The sequence below is a fragment of the Grampus griseus genome (assembly GCF_964374135.1).
Source record: "Grampus griseus genome assembly, chromosome: 15".
In the NCBI taxonomy this organism is placed as follows: domain Eukaryota; kingdom Metazoa; phylum Chordata; class Mammalia; order Artiodactyla; family Delphinidae; genus Grampus; species Grampus griseus.
In genome coordinates this window covers 10,991,980-11,012,725 of record NC_139009.1, presented here as the reverse complement: position 1 = coordinate 11,012,725, position 20,746 = coordinate 10,991,980, and the positions used below count along the sequence as shown (strand labels likewise).

The window sequence follows — 20,746 nt, the reverse complement described above, 5'->3', positions numbered from 1 at the left end:
TAGGGTTCAAAGACAAGACTTATTTTCCTGAGAGAACAAGTTTGAGAAAGACGTCAAAAATTAAACTATTGGTATTGAAATAGAAGGTGAGAATTTGGTTTCAGAACCTGGACTGTTCTGAAATCAGGATTCAAAGTAGACATGGAATGGATCAGACAGAGGGATGCTAAACGTATTATATTGTGCTTTTGCAGTGAAGTTGCCTAAATCCATCGTAGTGGTGGGGAGGGAATTACGTTTTCAGATGATGATCATTGTCATCAGCTGTGGATTGAGGGATGGAAACAGGGGCAGAGACATTCAAGAAATCCAAGATGAACAGAATTTTTAATATTGAACTAGTAAGATTTTTGTAGCAAAGAATATTTAAGATCAAGTTAGAATGAATTAAAATTGGGAACATTTCTATGATCCCAAGAGAGAACGGCTTCTAGCTGTGAAGGTAGTAGGTAACAGTTTTTGAGCCCTTACTTTGCCAGGCATGGTCTTAAGTACTTTTAATTTGGGGGCATGTAATTTTTTCTTCTTTCTTTCTTTCTCTTTCTTTCTTTCTTTTCCTTCTTCCTTCCTCCCTCCCTTCCTCCCTCCCTTCCTTTCTTTCTTTCTTTCTTTTCTTTCTTTCTTTCTTTTCCTTCTTCCTTCCTCCCTCCCTTCCTCCCTCCCTTCCTTCCTTCCTTTCTTTCTTTCTTTCTTTTCCTTCTTCCTTCCTTCCTTCCTTCCTTCCTTCCATCCTTCCTTTTCCCCCTTCCTTGCTGGTTGTATGCCACAAGCCCATTGGTCATTGGACAGGGAACATAAAAGAGTTTCTTGCTCTCTTATTTCAGATTCATTTCCTTGGCTTTAAGGAGTTTTAAGCCACTAGATGGCAGATTTTTTTCAACAATTACTAGACTGAAGACCCTTCTTAATAAACTAGTTATAACTCTTCTTGTAATCAATTGGTAGGGTCACCTTTAGCTCTCCCAGGGCATCCAGATCACGTCTGGTGTGATGCATGGAGCACACATTCCGTCCCTCCCTTTCTTTCCTCGGATGGGCCTGACCAGCCTCTTCTCACTGCCTCTTGCTCTGCCCTGGCCTCTGCCTTTACTCCCACCCATGTAATTCACTCCTTGTGTTTTTTGGCTCCATCGCTTACAGTTTATTTTTCTTGTCTGATACCTGCATTCCTGCTTTGAAGTTTAGACTCTTAGAGTGTCAGAGCTGGAAAAGGGTTTCACCCGTCGTTTGGCTCGGCCCCTTCGTTTCTCAGCTGGGAGAACTGGAGCCTGGAGGGGTTAAGCCAAGGACGACGGGGGCTCTGGGTCGGATTTATCTTCGTGCCCCTGCACTTCTGGGCACATAGTGCTCAGATGGATGTTTCCTGAATGAAACAGCTGTGGTAAATGCTTTGAAGGATACAGACACGGTCTCTGTGTCCGAATGGCTTAACGTTTAGTGATGGAGGCATCATTTAAGTAACTGTTACCGTTCTGAAGGTAGCAGGTGATAATGTGCTCGGGAAGCGAGCAGGATAAACCATTCTGTATTGTTGAGGACCCTTTGAACTTTCTGCCCTGCTACCCCTGCCCGCCTTTCACAGGCTGGGGGCGCTCGCTGCGTTTCTCACCGTCCTCCCAGCACACCATTTACAGACTCGTCTCCGTGTTCTTGTACGTCGTGTTCTCTTGGCGGAGCAGGCTCTTCACCTGATCCCTTTATCTGTTTGGGAAGTTGTTGAAAGGAGAACCCTTTCTCTGGTGTTACCCCGTGAAGGCTTCCTTGACTTCTTCCTCCACACACTTAATTGGTCCTTAAGGCTATTTTTGTGCCGAGCTCAAGGGTCCCTGCAGCAGCGGTCTGGGTTGGCTTGTCCTCCCTGGAGTGGACAATGCTCGCTGTCGTTCTCGTGTGTGAATACGTGTCCACCGCCACCTGAGCAAGTAGGGTGCCCCCGAGCCTCCCCCCATGGTTGGTACTAACGCACTGGGAGAGCTAAACACGACTCTACAAATTGATTCTGAGAATTAGGAGTGGTTTTTAAGCAAGCTCTTTATTTGTCTTGCACACTCCTGATTGCTTAGCACATGGTTTGCATTTATAAATTTTGATGGGATGAAGGAAACTAATATTCCAGTTACTCTGTTGCAAAGGTGTTTGAACCTGATACACCTGATTCCTAGACCCATGATTTTCCTATTGTCCACAAAATTTTGAGGTTGAAGATTACTGGGAAAGTTTTCTCCTACTCTCGTGTTTTTGTTAACGAGTAGTTTAAACTCCTACACATCGAGGGCTTTAGTCTTCCGAATTTAATATGTACTATAGAAATTCCATATTGCTTTATGTCTTTATAGAATAATTTAAAAATAATCACTTGCTTCAAAATGTGATTCCTGAAGTGAGTACATAAGAGCCAAATACTGTATCTTTAAGGAGGTTTTGCTTACCACTGCATGTAAATATTTCTGGGTGGAGAAGCTTACCGCAACAGAAAATAACACTAATGATATAAGTTATTTTCTGCAGTATTGTCTGCGGTTTTAATTTTTGCAAAAATCTAGTGATCCTTTCAGTAGTAAATCACAGAATGCTTAAGATGTAACTATTAACATATAAACAGCTTCAAAATGTCACAAAGCAAATGATATGCTAATTTCATTTTCAGTATTTGACTAGACTTGTGGGTTGATGCTAAGCGTTACAGCCAATTTACTGAATTTTTTTCTCTTGGACTTCATTAACTGGAAGAAAATTATGTACATAATTTGGGATACTGTATCTTGATTTTCCTCTTTTTAAGTTAGAAACAGAGAGAATAGTACAGGGAATGATTTAATGAACACCTAAGTACCTACTACCCAGCATTAACAAATATTGAGGGCTTCCCTGGTGGTGCAGTGGTTGCGAGTCCGCCTGCCGATGCGGGGGACACGGGTTCGTGCCCCGGTCCGGGAAGATCCCACATGCTGCGGAGCGGCTGGGCCCGCGAGCCATGGCCGCTGAGCCTGCACGTCTGGAGCCTGTGCTCTGCAACGGGAGAGGCCACAACAGTGAGAGGCCCGCGTACCGAAAAAACAAACAAACAAACCAAAAAAACCCAAAAAACAAATATTGAGATTATATTTTTTACTTAAGGTGTCTGTGTATGTATGTGTATAGTTATACCCAGATATATAAATAAAAGAGAGACAATAGTACAGACAAAATTTCCTACTTCCATTCCTCTGTCTCACTTTCCCTTTCTAGAGGCAGCCTGCTCTCATGGTTTTAGTGTGCGACCTTCCAATATATATTTTTACATTTGTTCTTTTTTACACTGTATGTTTCCCTGAACAGTTTAATGAATTTATTTATCCCTTTTAAACATTTAAAATATTTCTAATTTTTCTGCATTATAAATAGTGCTACATGAGGTATTCTTTTACCAAGAAATAAATATACCTGTGCAAGAATTTCTCTAGAGTTGTCTTAGAACTCAATTTGGGGTATTTTTTGGGAAGGGGTGCATTTTTTAGATATTGTCATATCATTCTCCAAAATGATTACTACAGTCTTACCAATAGTTTTATGAGAGTTCCTGTGTATAAATCTTTGGCATAAATCTTTGTTGCTTTGATCTGCATGACTGGCTTTTGTATTTCTCTTCTTGTGACTTGCTTATTCTTTGTCCGTTTTTCTTTTGGGCTGGTTGTGGGAGATCTTTATGGATTCTGTCTGCTAAAACATATACTCTGTTAGTTTTATGTTTTATAAATAACTTTTCCTGGTGTGTGCCTTATCTTTGCACTTTATGGAGAGGAATTTTAGATTTTAATATGGTCAGATTTGAAGGAGAACATCTCAGTGACACTAGGGTAGGAAAGTTTTTGACAGGTCAGAATGCACAAAGCACAGGCCATCAAGGGGAAGGTTATCAGTGTGAATGGAGCTGGCTCTTTTTAGAGCTCTACTCTCCCATGTGAATTTTGTATTGTCTAGTTCCATTACATCAGTTTGTTCAGTTCCACAAGAAATTCTGTTGGGATTTTATTTGAAATTTCTTTCAATTTATAGATTAAGAAGAATTGGCATCTTTAAGGTATTGAGAGTTTGTCAAAGAACATGGTATGTCTCTTTATGCATAACTCTGTGTCCTTCAGGAACATTTTGAAATTTTCTCCCTGATGTTTTCCTTTACGAGATTCTCGCCTTAGCGTTGTCTGCTGCCCTCTTTTTTTTTTTAACGGTACCCGGGCCTCTCACTGCTGTGGCCTCTCCCGTTGCGGAGCACAGGCTCCGGACGTGCAGGCTCAGCGGCCATGGCTCATGGGCCCAGCTGCGCCGCGGCATGTGGGATCTTCCCGGACCGGGGCACGAACCCATGTCCCCTGCATCGGCAGGCGGACTCTCAACCACTGCGCCACCAGGGAAGCCCGCATCTCTTTTATTTTTAATTGAGCTTATCTTGTTGTAACCAATTTGATCTATTCACGGCCATGTTTATCAGAATTCATAGGGAGGAAGTGTCTTCTAGTATCAAGACCAGGAGATAGGAAGAAATCTGAAATCTCAGTTAGCTCTCCTTTCACAGTCAGGCAATGTAAAGTTTTATACATATATTTTAAAATCTGAAAATTAAATATGACATTTGTCCTCTCCATGACATAGTAGTGCAAACTAAATAGTAATGCTCAACCCCTTGAGAAAAGAATTATATGGTTACTATAAAAAATATATATTTATTTATACATGGTCAATGTTGTGCACTGAGTAGAGAAAAATTATTTCATTATCAGGATCTGCTTTATCCTGACCTTTTAGAGATTTGTTGAATTCTCAAATAGTGTTTTTCTCAAATTCTCAAATAGTGCCTAGAATATCATGAAGTAAATTGTGGACAGCGTAGTATTTCATCTGAATATTTCAGTGTGTATTTCTAAAAAATAAGGAGTCTAAAAAAACATAAACATGAAACCATTGTCATATGCAAAGATAATTAACAATAATTTGTCCATATCTTCAAATATCCAGACTGTGTTCTCTTTTAATTCATTGATCTGCTCTCCATTCTCTCCTCCTCTCTCACTCTTACAGAGAGAGAGAGAGAGAGAGAGAGAGAGAGAGGGAGAGTGTGCGTGTGTGTGTGTGTGTGTGTGTGTGTGTGTGTTTGGAAGAAGCCAGGTCATTCTGTAGTTTTCTACTGTGTAGACTTTTTAGATTTCCTATTGTTTATTTTTATTTATTTATTTATTTTTAACATCTTCATTGGAGTATAATTGCTTTACAACGTTGTGTTAGTTTCTGCCATATAATAAAGTGAATCAGCCACATGCATACGTATATCTCCATATCCCCTCCCTCTTGCGTCTCCCTCCCACCCTCCTTATCCCACCCCTCTAGGTTGTCACAGAGCACTGAGCTGATCTCCCTGTGCTATGCAGCTGCTTCTCACTAGCTATCTATTTTACATTTAGATTTCCCATTGTTTAGATTGCATCTTTGAAGTGTTGTTTGAAGTATTTTTCTTTTTTCAACTGTATTTTTTTCAAATTGGTAGTTAGAGCCAGAGGAATGATATGATTTTATCTGCATTAGGTCTACTTATGTTTTTTGAAATTGTTTTGGTGTAAAAATCATTTGAGCAGAATGGTTGCTATAGGCAAGTGATACTCATACTCCTACCTTGACTTTGGACCAAAATCTCTTTTGCCCTGGTGAACAGGGTTAATTACGTGTTAGCTCTGAGGACTGGCGAAGGGTAGAAATAGCCCAGCGGGTTGCTTCAAGCATCTTCTCAGTTTGTTGCTTATGATTTGCTGTGATGGAAACTTGTTAGACTATATATATAAAATCAGTAGGAAAAAGGCTTTGATTGAAGGCTCCAGTTGTGTTTGCGAATAAAGCACATTTACATTACTTTATGAATTTTGAGACTTTGAGTTGGGCTAAGCTCTATGGCTAAACCTAGAAGGGTTTTATGCACTTTTGAAAGTTTTACATCTGAGCGTATGTGTAGAGATGAGATTTTAAAAAATTATTATTGTTGTTGTTTTTTATTGTTGTTAGCTTAGTTCAGAATAGGAACTAACATGATGTTGTAGGTCACTTGTGCTTCAAAAACAGACTGACAGAAAAAGAGATCATTATGCTGTATACCTTAAGCTTATACAGTGCTGTATGTCAGTTATATCTCATTAAGAGTGAAGAAAAAGAAGAAAGTTAGGAAGGTGGTCAAATGAGAAGAGGGCAGTTGGTGGAATTAGAGGCTGACAGGTTGTCTGAATTCCGGGGCTGGGGAATAAACAAGATGTGTGTTAGTTTTCTGTGGTTGCTCTAACAGATTACCACAAATTTAGGGGCTTAAAATAAATTTATGTTACATTTCTGGAGGTGAGAAGTCCGAAATGGGTCTCACTGAACTAAGATCAGGGTGTCAGCGGGGCTGTGTCCTCGCTGGAGGCTCAGGGGCACAATCTGTCTTCTTACCTCTGCCAGCTTCTAGAGCAGCCCAGCTTCCTTGGCCCCTTCTATCCTGAAGACCAGCAGAGACTGGGCGACTCTTTTTCTCACATCACATCACTGTGACACTGACTCTCCTGCTTCCCTCTTGTGCTTTTAAGGACTTTTGTGGTTATTTGGGTCACCTGGAAAATCCAGGATACTCTCCCTGTTTTAAGGTCATTTGCTTAGCAACCTTAAGTCCACGTGATGCCACATGTTCCCAGGTTCTAGAGATTAAGACATGGGCCTCTTTGGGGGCCATTATTCTGCTTGCCCCACAAGGTAAGCAGAATCAACAGAGGACAGGTGTTGCTTCTGCACTAACGTGTAGAGCTCTGTCTGACTGCCCTTGAGCATAGCTCAGCGGGCTGTATTGAGTAACTCATGGTGTTACCTCATGAGGTACTTAGAATTGTAGAAAGTTTAAGAGTTATCAGTGGTTAACATAACTATAAAACCAAGTCAATCTTTTGATATGCCAACTCTGAGGAGTCTTAGGAAGTGTCACTTCCTTCCCCCTTTTGATTTCTATGCAGAAACTAAAATTTTTAAAGTTTTGATTTATCTATGAGCATGGTCTAGAAAAAGATAAGCACTAATTTGTTGTGTGAGGAAGTGCATCCTTTTTTTTTTGACACAGCGGGGGCCTGGTGACCATAGATATCAGGTACGTTTTGATGTAAAGGGAGCCTGATGTTTTCTGTCATTTGCGATAGTGGTAGATTGTGTAGGCGGGAGCGTTGTGTGGACATGACCAGAGAAACCTGTTCTTTTTCTTAAGCAGCAGGGAGTTTCCTGCCTGTAGGGAGGGTCTTTTTAAAAAATCGAGACATTAAGAAGGATGTGGCTTCTCTCTTCTGTTACTCCATTGCCTTATTGTTATTGGGGACAACAAGTGTTTTCCTTTAATATATCAGAAGTTTTACTTTCAAACATTTTTCTTTTTTCTATAGGTGATTATGATGTCTTATATGTTCCCTGCCAGATTTACTAAACATGACTTAACTTTAAAAATCATGACTGTTGGGTTCCATTATTAATCAGCTTAGTTTGTGTAGTGGTCACATAGTCTTTTAACTTTTAGTACTTGTTAGACTGCTTGTCCTGTTGGTAACTGGCCTCTAATTGCAATGAAGTATAACAAACAGAAAAGTGAACCAGTCATAATGTACAGTCTTATATCGGTATAGTTATTAGTGACCCATCCACAGCCATCCCAGCTGTCATTTCTTTCTAGCATCTGTAATTGTGCCCTCATTGCTTCCGATGCACTGCTGTAACTAGTACATATGTGTCTATGTGAGGTGACGTATCTGTTTATTAAAGTTTATTGGTGTTGATATAGTTCCTTAGGTATTCAGTGGCCAACCTGAAAACATTTTTTTTCTCATTTCTAAGTTCTCATCTGAGTTTCAGATGTTGAATGTGTAAATGAAAGTGAAATTCTAGTTGAAAACCCATCTGGTTTTCTATTGGTTGTTTCCTCTAAAATATTTACCTTCTAGGATTAGTGTATACTAATTTTATTTCAGTTTTCCTTGTGAAGTTTTCTGCTCTCTTTGTTTTGATGTTGTCTTGTTCCTATTTGTAATTTATCAATTCTTTTTATCTTTCTCTTTTTTAGACTTCTGCTGGTCGGTGGATGTGAAACTGCTGAAGTGGGCATACCAGGAGCTGCCAGCTGTGGACTCTCTGCCTGGAGAGTTCTTTCAGGGTCACCTTATTATAAGCCGGTTACTCATGGTGGAGACAGGGTCACCGCAGTAAGTCTTCCTTGTGGTATTTCACTTTGCTAATAGGTCTTAGGTAAGCCCTTTGTAAGATACAGAGAAGGAAGCAATTTGCCTTAAATGAAGAAAGTAACCTAAGGCAAGTGAAATTTTAGGACTTCTTTCAAATATCAAATTTACCTAAAGCATGTTTTATTTAGCTTGAGTCTCATTTTTAGTAACAATATTTGCAGATATCAGAAAAACAACCTAACAGTAACCCCATTACTTGCGTTTGCTTATTTAGACATTAACATTTATTAAGTCCCTTTTGATGCGCCGGCAGCTGTTCTGAGTGCTGTTACGTGTAGTAGCTCATTTAATTCTCAGTAACCCTTTGAGGTAGGTATTGTTAGTAGCTCCAGTCTGTTGATGAGGAAAGTGAAATTTAGCTGGGCCACCCCACTAGCAAGTGGCAGAATGAGGGTACAAACGCTGGCATGAGTTCCCCTGTTCAAGTTCTTAACTGCCTTCGTACTTCCATTTTGTTCCATATTGATCAGTGCTATTCGTCCAACCATTCATTTATTCTTTCTTTAATTGAATTTCTGTTTTCTGTCAGTCACTCCTTTATGCTGTAATGTCAGTATAGGCTAGGCTCCGTTGTGATAATAAAAAGAGCCACATAAACAAACAAATGAAAACTCCTGGCATTTCTGCAGGTCACCCCATGAAAGTGTGTTCCTTATTTGTGGCAGAGTCTGCTGTTGATATCATGACTACCCTGAACAGCTTGTTCCAAGTGATGACTAAAGGATATGTGGGGGCTGGTGACCTCTTGAGGGCCCACTGTCTCATTTTATGGCCTTAGGAGGGGGAGGAGAGGACTAAAAGGTGGGACTTTTTAACCGTCTTACACCAGAACTGGCATCACTTCTGCTTGCAGTTCATTTACTGAAACTCATCATGTGGCCCCTCCTACCTTCAAGGGGCCTGGGAAGTAGTTTTCTGTGTGTCCAGAAAGGCAAGAAAAACTAGATATTAGTGAATATTGGTTCTACCATATTGGCCACTCTGTGATAATATATATCTTGACTTTTTTTGTATAAACTGTAAGATCATAATTACGTACCCTGTGCTTAGCCTGATATTTGGTGGGCACTCAGATACAGTATTTTTCTAATGAGGGAAGAAACCGAGAAATTAAGGTGAGACACGGTGTAAGTGAATGTGCCATGCTAGTTATTCCTATGAATGCATTTGTTCCATTATTCCTGCCTCAAAATAATCCTGTAAAACAATGGTTAAACGTTTTCATGTTGAAGAAGAACTAGTGAAGAAGTACTTTTGAAAAGAAATCTTTAGCAATCATAGTAAGCTTCTGTTAATTATTTTCTTTAGTTTTTAGCATATGCTGAAATATGTGATTGTGAATTTAACCCAACAAAGTAGTAGGGTTTTTTTTTTTTTAAATTAGGTCAACTTATTGGTTCAATATGGCAGCAGACCTTAAAACAGTTTATATTCGTACATCAGTTTATACAGTACTGTGTCGTGTGCTTTTTCTTCCATTCACGGTCCCTTTACTCACTCTAGCACCCATTTATTCTCTCTGCAGGACCCGGTAAGGAGTCCAGGTTGAGTGTTATTAGCCCCATTTCACAGATGAGGAGCCTAAGGCCCTGGGAGATCTTAACAACTAAAAATAGGGCAGCAGGGGTAGAACCAGATTTTGTAGCTCCTGTTTAGCACTTTCCTCACTCCACATGTGAAATTACATACATCTCATTGGCATTGTCAAATTTATGCTGTGATGATTATCCCATAATTTATTTTTTAAAAAAGAGTGAGTTAGCAGTTGGACATGTTATTTCATATTTGTTATAATTTAGTCATGTTCCTGTCTCCGATTTCACACCCAGCTTGTCGTTTTATATGTGAGATATATCAGGGCAGATCCTGAAAAGGGTTTGAACAATTTTATCTCTTGACTCTGTCTGAGTGTGATGTCTGCACTTATTTTTCTATTTTTTAATTTTATTTTTGGCTGTGCCACGTGGCTTGCGGGATCTTAGTTCCCCAACCAGTGATTGAACCCACGCCCTCAGCAGTGAAAGCACCGAGTACTAACCCCTGGACCGCCAGGGAAGTCCCTGTAGCTTATTTTTAAATGGTTCAGTCAAAAAACAATTTTTAAAAAAGTATACATACACATACAGATAAAGCAAATGTGGCTAATTGTTAATAATTGGTGAACTCAGGTAAAAGGTATACTGGTATTTCATTGTGTAATCATTTCAACTTTTCAGTAGCTAGGAAATTTGTCAAAATTAAAGGTTGAGGGAAAAAAAGGAAGAATTGGTAAGTATGGAGGATATAAGGCGAGAGAAAGTAGGCAAACTGTGAAGGGCCATTTCAATATGGTGTAATCAAGTATATTTGTGACAGAGTCTGGGACAGGGCAAGGCACGGAGGACTGTCACGTACTATGAAACCTTTTTTCACCCTGGCTTCTTTAAATTCTTCATGCTTTCACTTTGCTCCTTACTGAAGTATTGGAATCTGCTCTGCTATGTATGGTCCTTCCCTCTCTGGCCTGAAGCTTCAATATTGGAGTCTCTTAAAGGAAAATTGCTTGTGCAGTGACAAAATAAGTGGGGGGAGATACTGAATTGCAAATTGAGTGCTCCGCCTTATGATAAACTTCTTGAAATGCTGCAAGTGTACTTTAATTATGTTAGTGCCTTTTTTTTTTTTTTTTGCGGTACGCGGGCCTCTCACTATTGTCGCCTCTCCCGCTGCGGAGCACGGGCTCCGGACGCGCAGGCTTAGCGGCCATGGCTCACAGGCCCAGCTGCTCCGCGGCATGTGGGATCTTCCCGGACCGGGTCACGAACCCGTGTCTACTGCATCGGCAGGCGGACTCTCAACCACTGCACCACCAGGGAAGCCCTGTTAGTGCCTTTTTAATGTGTCTTGCAGCTAAACGCACAATCATTCTGTGTAGCCTTCCCCTACCTCAAAGTAATTTGAAACTATAAGATTAGTTCCTCTTGTCAGGTGACAGATATTGTCTGCATTGAAACTCTTATTGTTTGTTTAAGGCTGCTATTGTTTTGGGGTGAATATCGACCGAAAAATGCTGCTGACACATATATTCTCATCTCTCACAAGGCTGCTGGGTTGTAAAAGAGGCTATGCAAAATTCCATATATACCTTGAGCAAAGTTTCCAAATTAACGTCCGTGCCATCTATAGGAGATAGTTTTATTTATTCATTTGTTCAACATCGAATCACCGATGCAGGTATCAGAACATACAGGTAGCAGCCCTCAAGGGGTTTACTGTACTGGAGGTACAGCTGTGCCCACAAATAAGGGCAAGAAGCTATAGCAAATACCAGGGGAGAGTTCAGTCACTGGGGGGAAGGAAGGAGCCCGGCTCAGGAGTCAGAAGGTTGGGATTGGAATTCTAGCTCAGCACTTACCACTGGTGTCTTAAGGCTCTTGCCAGGATCAAATGAGGTAATATATATGAAGGCCGTTGATAAACAATAAAATGTTCTACAGTGTTAATTATTATCTATTTGTATTATTAAGGTGGAAATTTTGGAAAAAATGTATAAAAAATGAACAAAACTGACTTTTTTGTTATTGATGCTGCTTCCTTTTCAGTATAGAATGTTGTTCTGGAAAGAACACAGGGTTTTTGAAATCCTGTTTCCCTGAGAAAACAGAAGTAATCAGAATATTTTCATAAGATCCTACCACCTGCCTACATATGCACCTAATTTCCGTAGCTTTTCTCTTGTTATTACAGATGAGCTGTACTTGCACTAGCTAAGGCCAGCTCCTCCGTTTGTCCACTGGATCTCACACTTGCTAATTGAAGGATGTTTATCCACATCTTGAATCTTGCTGCCCATTAGGTTTATCAGCAAACAGCATGCATTTATTTTTCCCATTGTAAAAACTCTTTAGTTTTAGGGGACTTAGAACCTACTAAATCCTGCTACCAGCCCATTTGTTCCTTTCCTTCAGCATGTTCAAGAGTCATCTATACTTGATCCATTTCCAACTTTTCTTTTCTCTCTTGAATTCACTTGAATGGGGCTTTATCTCCATGATTTCACTGAAACCGTCTTACTGATGTTATCAGTGCCCTCCAGTATTTTACCAGTTTATCAGTTTATTGGTATTCTTTAATTCCTATTAATTGCCTATACAACAATCAGTTAGTTGGTTTTATTTTCCCCTTCTCCTTTTTCCTCCCTTTTGTAGTTGTATTATTTCTATTTTGTCAAAACACACAATATTTATACGATAGTTTCAACCCTCATCATCATGTTTCTTTAGTCATAGATGTTCATTTATGTATTTTAAAATGTTCCCTGTCCCTTTGTTTGAAGTTTTCCCAGTCACCTTGGTTGGATGAAATTATCCTCTAATAGATATTTTGAGAAGGGCTCACAGATGAAGAGTTCCTTAAGTTCTTGTGTGTCAGAATTGTTTTCCATAGCCTGGACATTTGAAGGAAAACTTATCTGGGTATAAAATCTTTGGTTTACCTGTTCTTTCATTGAGCTTTAAAAAAACACAGCACTATTGTTACTTTGCTTTTATGTGGAATTTGAAAAGTTGATGCAAGTCAAATTATCTTCTCTTTGTATGTTACTTGGCCATTTTGTTTGGAGGCCTTGAGGATTTCCTTTATCTCTGAAATCTAGTATCCTTCCTGGAATATTTCTTGGAGTTGATTTTTCTGGGTTAATTTTCCCAGGTACCTGTTCACTCTTTCAATATATAGATTCAGGTCTTTTTTCATTTCTGGAAAGTTTTCTTAGACTGCAATTTTTGGCAGTGGTTTTAGATTGACCTTAGTCCCCTTTGCTAGCTTGTCGCATCTGTCCTCCTGGACCCTGCAGTGTGTTTTCAGTCTGCTTTTGCTCACCACAAGCCTGTGTCGGCCTGGGTCAGGGCGGGTGGGAGCGTGGGGATGGCAAGAGCAGTGGAGACGACACACTGGAGTTTGGTGGTTTTTCTCTTTCTACTTACAATGATTTTGAAGATCCTTGATCTTCAAGTTAAGTGAGGGTGTGGTTTTCATGCAGATTTATTTTTCTCTTCTTGTATTTTCTTGTTTTTGGAGGAAATGTGGAGCTAGGCCGTCAGTAATATCTTCAGCTGCTCAGCGTTCTGGTAGGAACATTTTTAACCTCAGCTTAAGAATACCGCCCCCCCTTTGCCTTTTTCTTTTAAATTAAGGAAAAGTTCATATAACATAAAATGGACCATTAAATATTTTAAAGTGTACAGTTCAGTGGCATTTAGTACACTCACAGTGTTGTGCAACTGTCACCACTATCTAGGTCCAAGACATTTTCGTCATCCCAAATGGAAACACCAGACCCATTAAACAGTCACTCCCTTTTGTTCCCTCACCTCAGCTCCTGGCAGTCACTGGTCTGCTTTCTGTTTATATGGATTTACCTGTTTTGAAAATTTCATATGAATGGAATCATACAGTATGAGACTTTTGTATCTGGCTTCTCTCTTTTAGCGACATATTTTTGAGGTTCATCCAAATTTTAGCATGCATCAGTACTTCATTCCTTTTTATGACTGAATAATATTCCGTTGTATGGATATACTGCCTTTTAAAAAAATTTATTATTTTTATTTTTATTTTTATTTTTTCTGCGGTACGCGGGCCTCTCACTGTTGTGGCCTCTCCCGTTGCGGAGCACAGGCTCCGGACGCGCAGGCTCAGTGGCCATGGCTCACGGGCCCAGCTGCTCCGCGGCATGTGTGATCCTCCCGGACCGGGGCACAAACCCGTGTCCCCTGCATCGGCAGGCGGACTCTCAACCACTGCGCCACCAGGGAAGCCCTGCCTTTTGTTTATCCATTCTTTAGTTAGTGGACATTTAAGTTGTTTCTATTTTTTGGCTATTATGAATAATGTTGCTGTGAACATTTGTGTGTACAGGTATTTGTTTGAACACCTGTTTTCAGTTCTTTTGGGTATATACTTAGTATGGAATTTCTGGATCATATGGTAATTCCGTTTAACTTTTGAACGACCACCAGACTGTTTTCCACAGTGGCTGTACCATTTTATGTTCCTGCCAGCAATGTACCAGTGTTCCAAATTCTCTACAACTTCAACAATGCTTATTTTCCATTTCTAAAAAATTATACACATCTCTCCCTCTTGCTTTAAGTATATTTCTTAAATCTAGAGACAAAAATAGTCTTGTTTTATTATTTCAAATACTTGTTTCTCAGTGATTTTTTTCTGGTGTTTTTCAAGTATGGGATCAATTTCTTCATGAATGAAATTTCTGTTGGGAGTATTGACCTTTTCCATAGTGATGCTAGGATAAAATGGTAACCTGGGCCAGACTCATTTGAGAAGAGCCACTCATTAGATTCTAATTTGCATAGATTGTACTAGACTTGTTACGTATGTATTTAAAAATACATTTGATTATGGGTACATTTTGTAAGATTTGTCACTTGTTGGATTTTCTTTCCCAAACAAAAACAAAATCTCACCAAGATTTCTGATACTTATTCATGATTTTCTTAACCATTTCTTAAAATACTAGATATGCTGTAGTTTTCATTTCATGATGAAAGGCCTTTAAACAATGAGGAAGCCTTCCATTGATCTTTTTTTTTTATGATGTGTGTCTATTTTGTAGGTACCAAAGACCCTGGGATTATTAAGGATGTTAAGTGGCAAGTTTTACAGTCGCCAGGGGCAAGAACAGGTAATACAAATTGGCATCTTCGCCAGGGTCCCCTTAAGGACAGAGTTGAATGAATCTTGAATATTATAGATTTTCATCTGAATTTGCTCTTAATTATACATTACAGGGGTATATGCATTAATAAGATTTCATGGAGCTGTTCACTGAAGATTTGTGCATTTTACTATATATATCATTCTTATCACAGTAAAGAAAATTAAAAAAAAAGAAAAAGAATGAATCTAGTCCTCTTGGATCTGGGGATATAGCCCAAAGAAGTCTCCTGGAATCCTTATATACCTTTGAAGTTTCTTATTCTATCTTGTGAATTTTTGTATCCTTGTCCATAACATATCCCTTATGTTTGTTGGTTTTAAAATAAAAAAAGATTCCTTCCTAAGTCTGAGATTATTGGTGTTTCAAGAGGATGAGCCACATTGATCCTGGGCTTAACTGTTTTGTTCTTCAATAGGAGAAACATGGATCCATCTCAGGGATGCTGGGCAGTTTCACTCTGGATATACCCGTGTGCTTTGGCGCTGTCTCTGAGGGAGGTGGTTATAGTCATGCCCTCTACACGGCTCTCACAAGAGTCTTGACATACATGGGGCTTCAGATCATACTCCTTCCTGTTTTGGGGGGAATCAAACAAATTAATTTTCGTTTCTTCAATTTCTTAACTAAGGGAAATTGTAAGAAATATGGAAATTGTAAGAAATATAACATGTATTCTCTTGCTGCATTTGTATTTAATATATTTAAAATTTTGAGTCCTAGTTATTTCTGTGCCCTTGACTTCAACTAATTCATATCTTCTGGGTTGGTTTGGCTTTTCTGTCTGTAGCATTGAGCAATAACACTCCTCTTTATGTCTGGAAAGTCACTTTCATTTTTAATCCCTTGTATGTTTACAGTTTTCCAGTTAGCATTCTCTTTAGTCATTTCAAGCAGTTTGTCTTCATTTTGCAGGTGAAGAACCATAAGCAAGACTAAATGCCTTGGCCTCTGCCATGTACTTTGTTCTTTCTAATTTACTGTGTTGCCTCTGTTGGTCTTTCTGTTACCATAATAGTGCATGAGAGCTTTACTTTGTTTTCCTCCCTGGATCCTTTCCCATTCTCTTTAATTCCATCTAAATAATAACTCTATCTTTAACAAATTTTAAAGGGTTCATTTTTTAATTCTTTTGATGATAAGTAATTATGTGGAGTGTCAGCATTTATTTATTCTTTTAGTCAGTCAGCAAGCACGCACTTTGAGCCAGCCGTGGTGTTAGAGCTGAGAATAAATAGGTGAATAAAATGCAGTGCGCTTCCTCAAGGAGCCCTCAGTGTAGTGCGGGAGTCAGATGCAGAAGCAGCTGTAGAACAGGACAATATGACACGTTTCATAACCTGTCCTGTAATATAATATGAAGCGCCGTTGAGGTGCAGGGAGGGACCATTGAACTCTGGAGGTGATACTTGATTTGGAAGTGAGTAAGAGATCCTCAGGCGGATAGGGGAAGGCTGGTTGTTTCCAGGCTGGAAGCAGCCTGTGCAAAGTCCCGGAAGTGTTGGAGAACACTGCAGAACGCTCCACTCTGCTGTGGGGTAGGATCCATGGTCTCTTACTGTTTGTGTTCCATAGTTATTTTATTGGGACCAACGTAATTGTATTGTGTTTAGAACAAGAATTATTTGGGGATTGATATATTGGTACATGACTTTCCTTTGTACCATATCCTTTACATATTAGATGCTATGTTTATTAGTTGATTTGGTATATTAATAGGCAAATGTAACTGTTCAATCAGTATAAAATGTCCATCTTCTTTTTTCTCTTTCTTACCTCCTGGGAACTCCAGATTCATGTTACCTTGTCTCCTGCTATTGGTTATTCTTTTGTGTGGAACTCAGCTCGCTCTTGTTTTCATCGGTATCCTCTATGATTGAACAGAAGGAGGGAGAAGGTAGCAACTAATTTCCTTACGTTTTGATCTTTCTTTGTGGCACCTGGTACTGGAATCCTTAACTGTTTGGACTTTTTAAAAAGACTTTATGAAAGTAGTACTCTAAAATCAGGGCCTTTCAGTAAATATCTGAATGTTATATGAGTATCCTGTTTGTATTCAGTAGCTCCTAGCCCAGAAATAATTATGGGGCATAGATTTTTAGCACCATCATTTTAGACCTGACAGGTCTCATAGAGATTATGTAATAATTCCTTATTATTGTGAATACTTTCTAGCTTATAAGTCCTTTCTCATGATCTCAGAGGAAGCTTGCATTAATGGCATTATGATGCCTATTTTATTGATGAAGAAATTAAAGCCTCAAGAGAAATGGCTTTCCCAAACTCACCTACCTAGTGTCAGAGATGGGTTTGGTCTTGAGTTGGCTCTTGATCTAGTGCTTTTTTTCACTACCTCTTGTTGGCTTTTGTCTAAACCCTTAGTTGGACAATTGAAGAAGCAGAAGCCAAGATATGTTGTACTTAAAAGTAGCCCAAGTTAAAAATTACCTCTTATCCCAGAAAGAATGATCTGTTTTACTACTCAAGTTTGGCGGCAATTCTATTTCTCTTTTAAAATGTGTTATCTCTTAACTACTGCTATTTTTTTAAAGAGGAAGTGCTTTCCTATATAGTAACCACATGGTTAATATTTAGTTCATTTTATTCTGTTCACTTGTCAGACTATAAAGTAGCAACACTGATTAGATAGTATTAGAGGGAATGTATATAAAATAGCTAAGGCAGTGATTGCTACCTTGCAGGCACATGATAAATGATAGTGGTGGCTGCTGTTCTGATCTGTTAATTTCTTTATATCCGTAATCATAGAGCCAATAATTAGTAGTCTGTGGGTCCTTCTTAATTGTGGTTTAGTATACCCCAAATTTACATGATTCAAAATAATCAGCTGCTGGTTGTCTGGCATATATTATCTTTTGAAGAGTATACGAATAATCAAAATTATTTGTCTTCTTTTGAGCTTCTTTTGTCACCAGAAAGTTTAAATTTATTTTTTATTAATTTTTTAAATTTTACTGAAGTATAGTTGATTTACAGTCTTGTGCTAATTTCTGCTGTAGAGCAAAGTGACTCAGTTATACGTATATTTTTTTTCTTTTTCCTATTCTTTTCCATTATGGTTTATCACAGGATATTGAATATAGTTATACAGTAGGACCTTGTTGTTTATCCATCCTACGTGTAATAGTTTGCTTCTGCTAATCCCGAACTCCCCATCCTTCCTTCCTCCAGAAAGTTTAAATTTAAATCTTTTCCTTTATGCTTTGGGCTTTGAGGTCTTACGAAGTTCTTTCACGTGCTGATGTTGTAAAGATGTTCTATGTTTTCTTTTAAAAGTTTCATGGTTTTGCTTTTCACCTGTAAGTTTTCAATCCATCTTGAGTTTCTTTTTGTTGGATATAGTAGGAATCTAATTTATAATATGCTCTGTGTGGCTAGTACCATTAATTCAGTGCTGTATTCTTTCCCAACTAATTTATATAATGCCATAATTTATATACTGCCACCATAATTTATATAATGTCTGTCAGGACAGACATTTACAGAGGGTACATTGTAGCTCTGTTTCTCTGCTCTCTTTTCTGTTTCATTGGTGTACATGTCTATTCTCATGACAATATCTCACAGTTTTAATAAACTAAAGTTTTATAATTAAAAAATAATTTTTTGGAAAGGGTATTAGCTTGGAAACTTTTTTTTCTCCAAAGGCTTTTATTTCCTTCATACTTTTGCAGTGTTCCCCCCCTCAGGTTGTTAACCAGGCTTTTGAGGATGACTTTCTTTTGATTTGAGAATAGATTTCTGTTTATTCTTTGGGATCAGACTTCTAAACTTCAGTGGGTTAGAACACCTACTGAATACCTTGAGGGCAGGGGTTTATGTTTGTTTTTTTCACTGCAGGTTCCCCAGAGTATAAAACAGTGCCTGGCATGTACTATGTATTATTGAATATGTAATATTCAGAAAATAATTGTCTAGTGTTGGAAGAGCAGTACTTACAAATTCACCTTTGACTGAGCTGAGGTATTTTTTCCTTTAAGCGTATGTAGTAATTTAGAACATTTTGAACGTGTGCACTAGAATTCAGTACTTTGATTTTACTATAGCTTGTACATTTGAAAGGTATAATGAAATTGGAAATCACTCAGTTTTAATTGTCCTATATAGATGATAGGCAGTTGAAGAAAGTGAGGCAATTTAAACTAATCTCAGTACGAAGGTCTGATATTTAACATTTAAAAAAATCTCTCTTTTAGAAAGGACAGTTGAAAAGTTTTATTGCAGTGTTTGAGAGAAGACACAGTTCCTACTCCAAATATTGCTCCAGTAGGAGAAGGCTTTAATTAGTGTTTTTAATTAACACAAGATCAAATGGGCATTTGAGCTAGTGGTTTAGTGTAAATGAGAAGTAGAAGTTAAAATAATGTTCATATTATTAATTTCAGTAGTATTTTGTTAGTATTACATTGCTACACAAAAGACTCAATGAAGTAACGGAAGATATCTTTTGAAAAGTTTTAGGAAGGGATTTGAGATGAGGAGGTAAATAGGAGAAATGACAGTGAAGTTAATTAAAAGGGCCATAAATGAATGACTAATGTAAGAAGACAGTTTACTGTGCAAAGTCCTCTTCCTATGCCCCATGCTGTCTACCCAGGGATGCTAACTTACCAAGTAATTATTTAGCTAGACTACCTTTTAATGAAGTTAAAACCTCATGGCATAAACGGAAGCAGGTGGTAAGTGATAGTCACTGTTTTCTTTTTCTTTTCCTCACCTTTATTGAGATATAATTTACAAATGAAATTGTAAGATACTTAAGTTGATGATTTGAAATAGGTACCTATACACTGTGAAAGGATTTTCCCCCATTGAGTTAATACATGCATCACCTCACATATTTACTTTTTGTGTCTGTGTATATGTGTGAGAACATTTAAATCCTACTATTAACAAATTTCAATTATACAATACAGTGTTGTCACCTATAGTTACCAATGTTATACATTAGATCCTCAGACTTTATTCATCATATAACTGAAAGTTTGTACCCTTTCACCAACCTCTCCCTGTTCTTCCAACCCCCAGCCTCTGGTAGGCAAACACTGTTCTACTCACTGTTTTTATGATTTTGACTTTTTTTTTTTTTAAGATTCTATGTATAAGTGATATCATGTAGTATTTGTCTTTTTGTATCTGGCTTATTTCACTTATCAGAATGCCCTCCAGTTTCATTCATGTTTTTGCGAATGACAGGATTTCCTTCTTTTCGAAGGCTGAATAATATTCCTGTGTGTGTGTGTATTCCATACCTTGGCTATTGTGAGTAATGCTGCAGTGAACTTGGGAGTACAGTTATCTCTTTGAGATAATGTTTTCATTTCGTTTGGAGATATACCCAGAAGTGGGATTGCTGGATCTTGCGGTAGTTCTATTTTTACTTTCTTGAGGAAACTCCGTTCTGTTTCTCATGGTGACTATACCAGTTTACATTCTTACCAACAGTGTACAAGGGTTCCCTTTTCTCTATGTTCTCACCAGTGTTTATCATCTCTTGTCTCTTTTATAATAGCCATCCTAACAGTTGTGAGATGATATATCATTGTTTTTGATTTGCATTTCCCTGATGATTAGTGATGTGGAGCAACTTTTCATGTACCTGTTGGCCATTTGTGTGTCTTCTTTGGAAAAATGTCTATTTAGATTCATTGCCCATTGTTAAATTGGATTATTTGTCTTTTGCTATTGAGTTGTATGAGTTTCTTGTATATTTTGGATATTAACCCCTTCTTGGTTATATGGTTTG

The 20,746-nt window shown here is 38.4% G+C and overlaps 1 protein-coding gene across 2 annotated transcripts in view; it reads left to right on the top strand.

Annotated features, from left to right (window-relative positions):
- NBAS (NBAS subunit of NRZ tethering complex) overlaps window positions 1–20,746 on the top strand; it is a 341,832-nt gene that overhangs the window by 39,757 nt on the left and 281,329 nt on the right. The window contains exons 10-11 of one of the 2 annotated variants that reach the window (XM_082672571.1): window positions 8,087–8,225; window positions 14,878–14,946. In XM_082672571.1, coding sequence (XP_082528697.1) covers window positions 8,087–8,225; window positions 14,878–14,946 — 208 coding nt within the window. The remainder of the gene's footprint in view (window positions 1–8,086; window positions 8,226–14,877; window positions 14,947–20,746) is intronic. The other variant, XM_082672572.1, reaches the window with a different exon arrangement.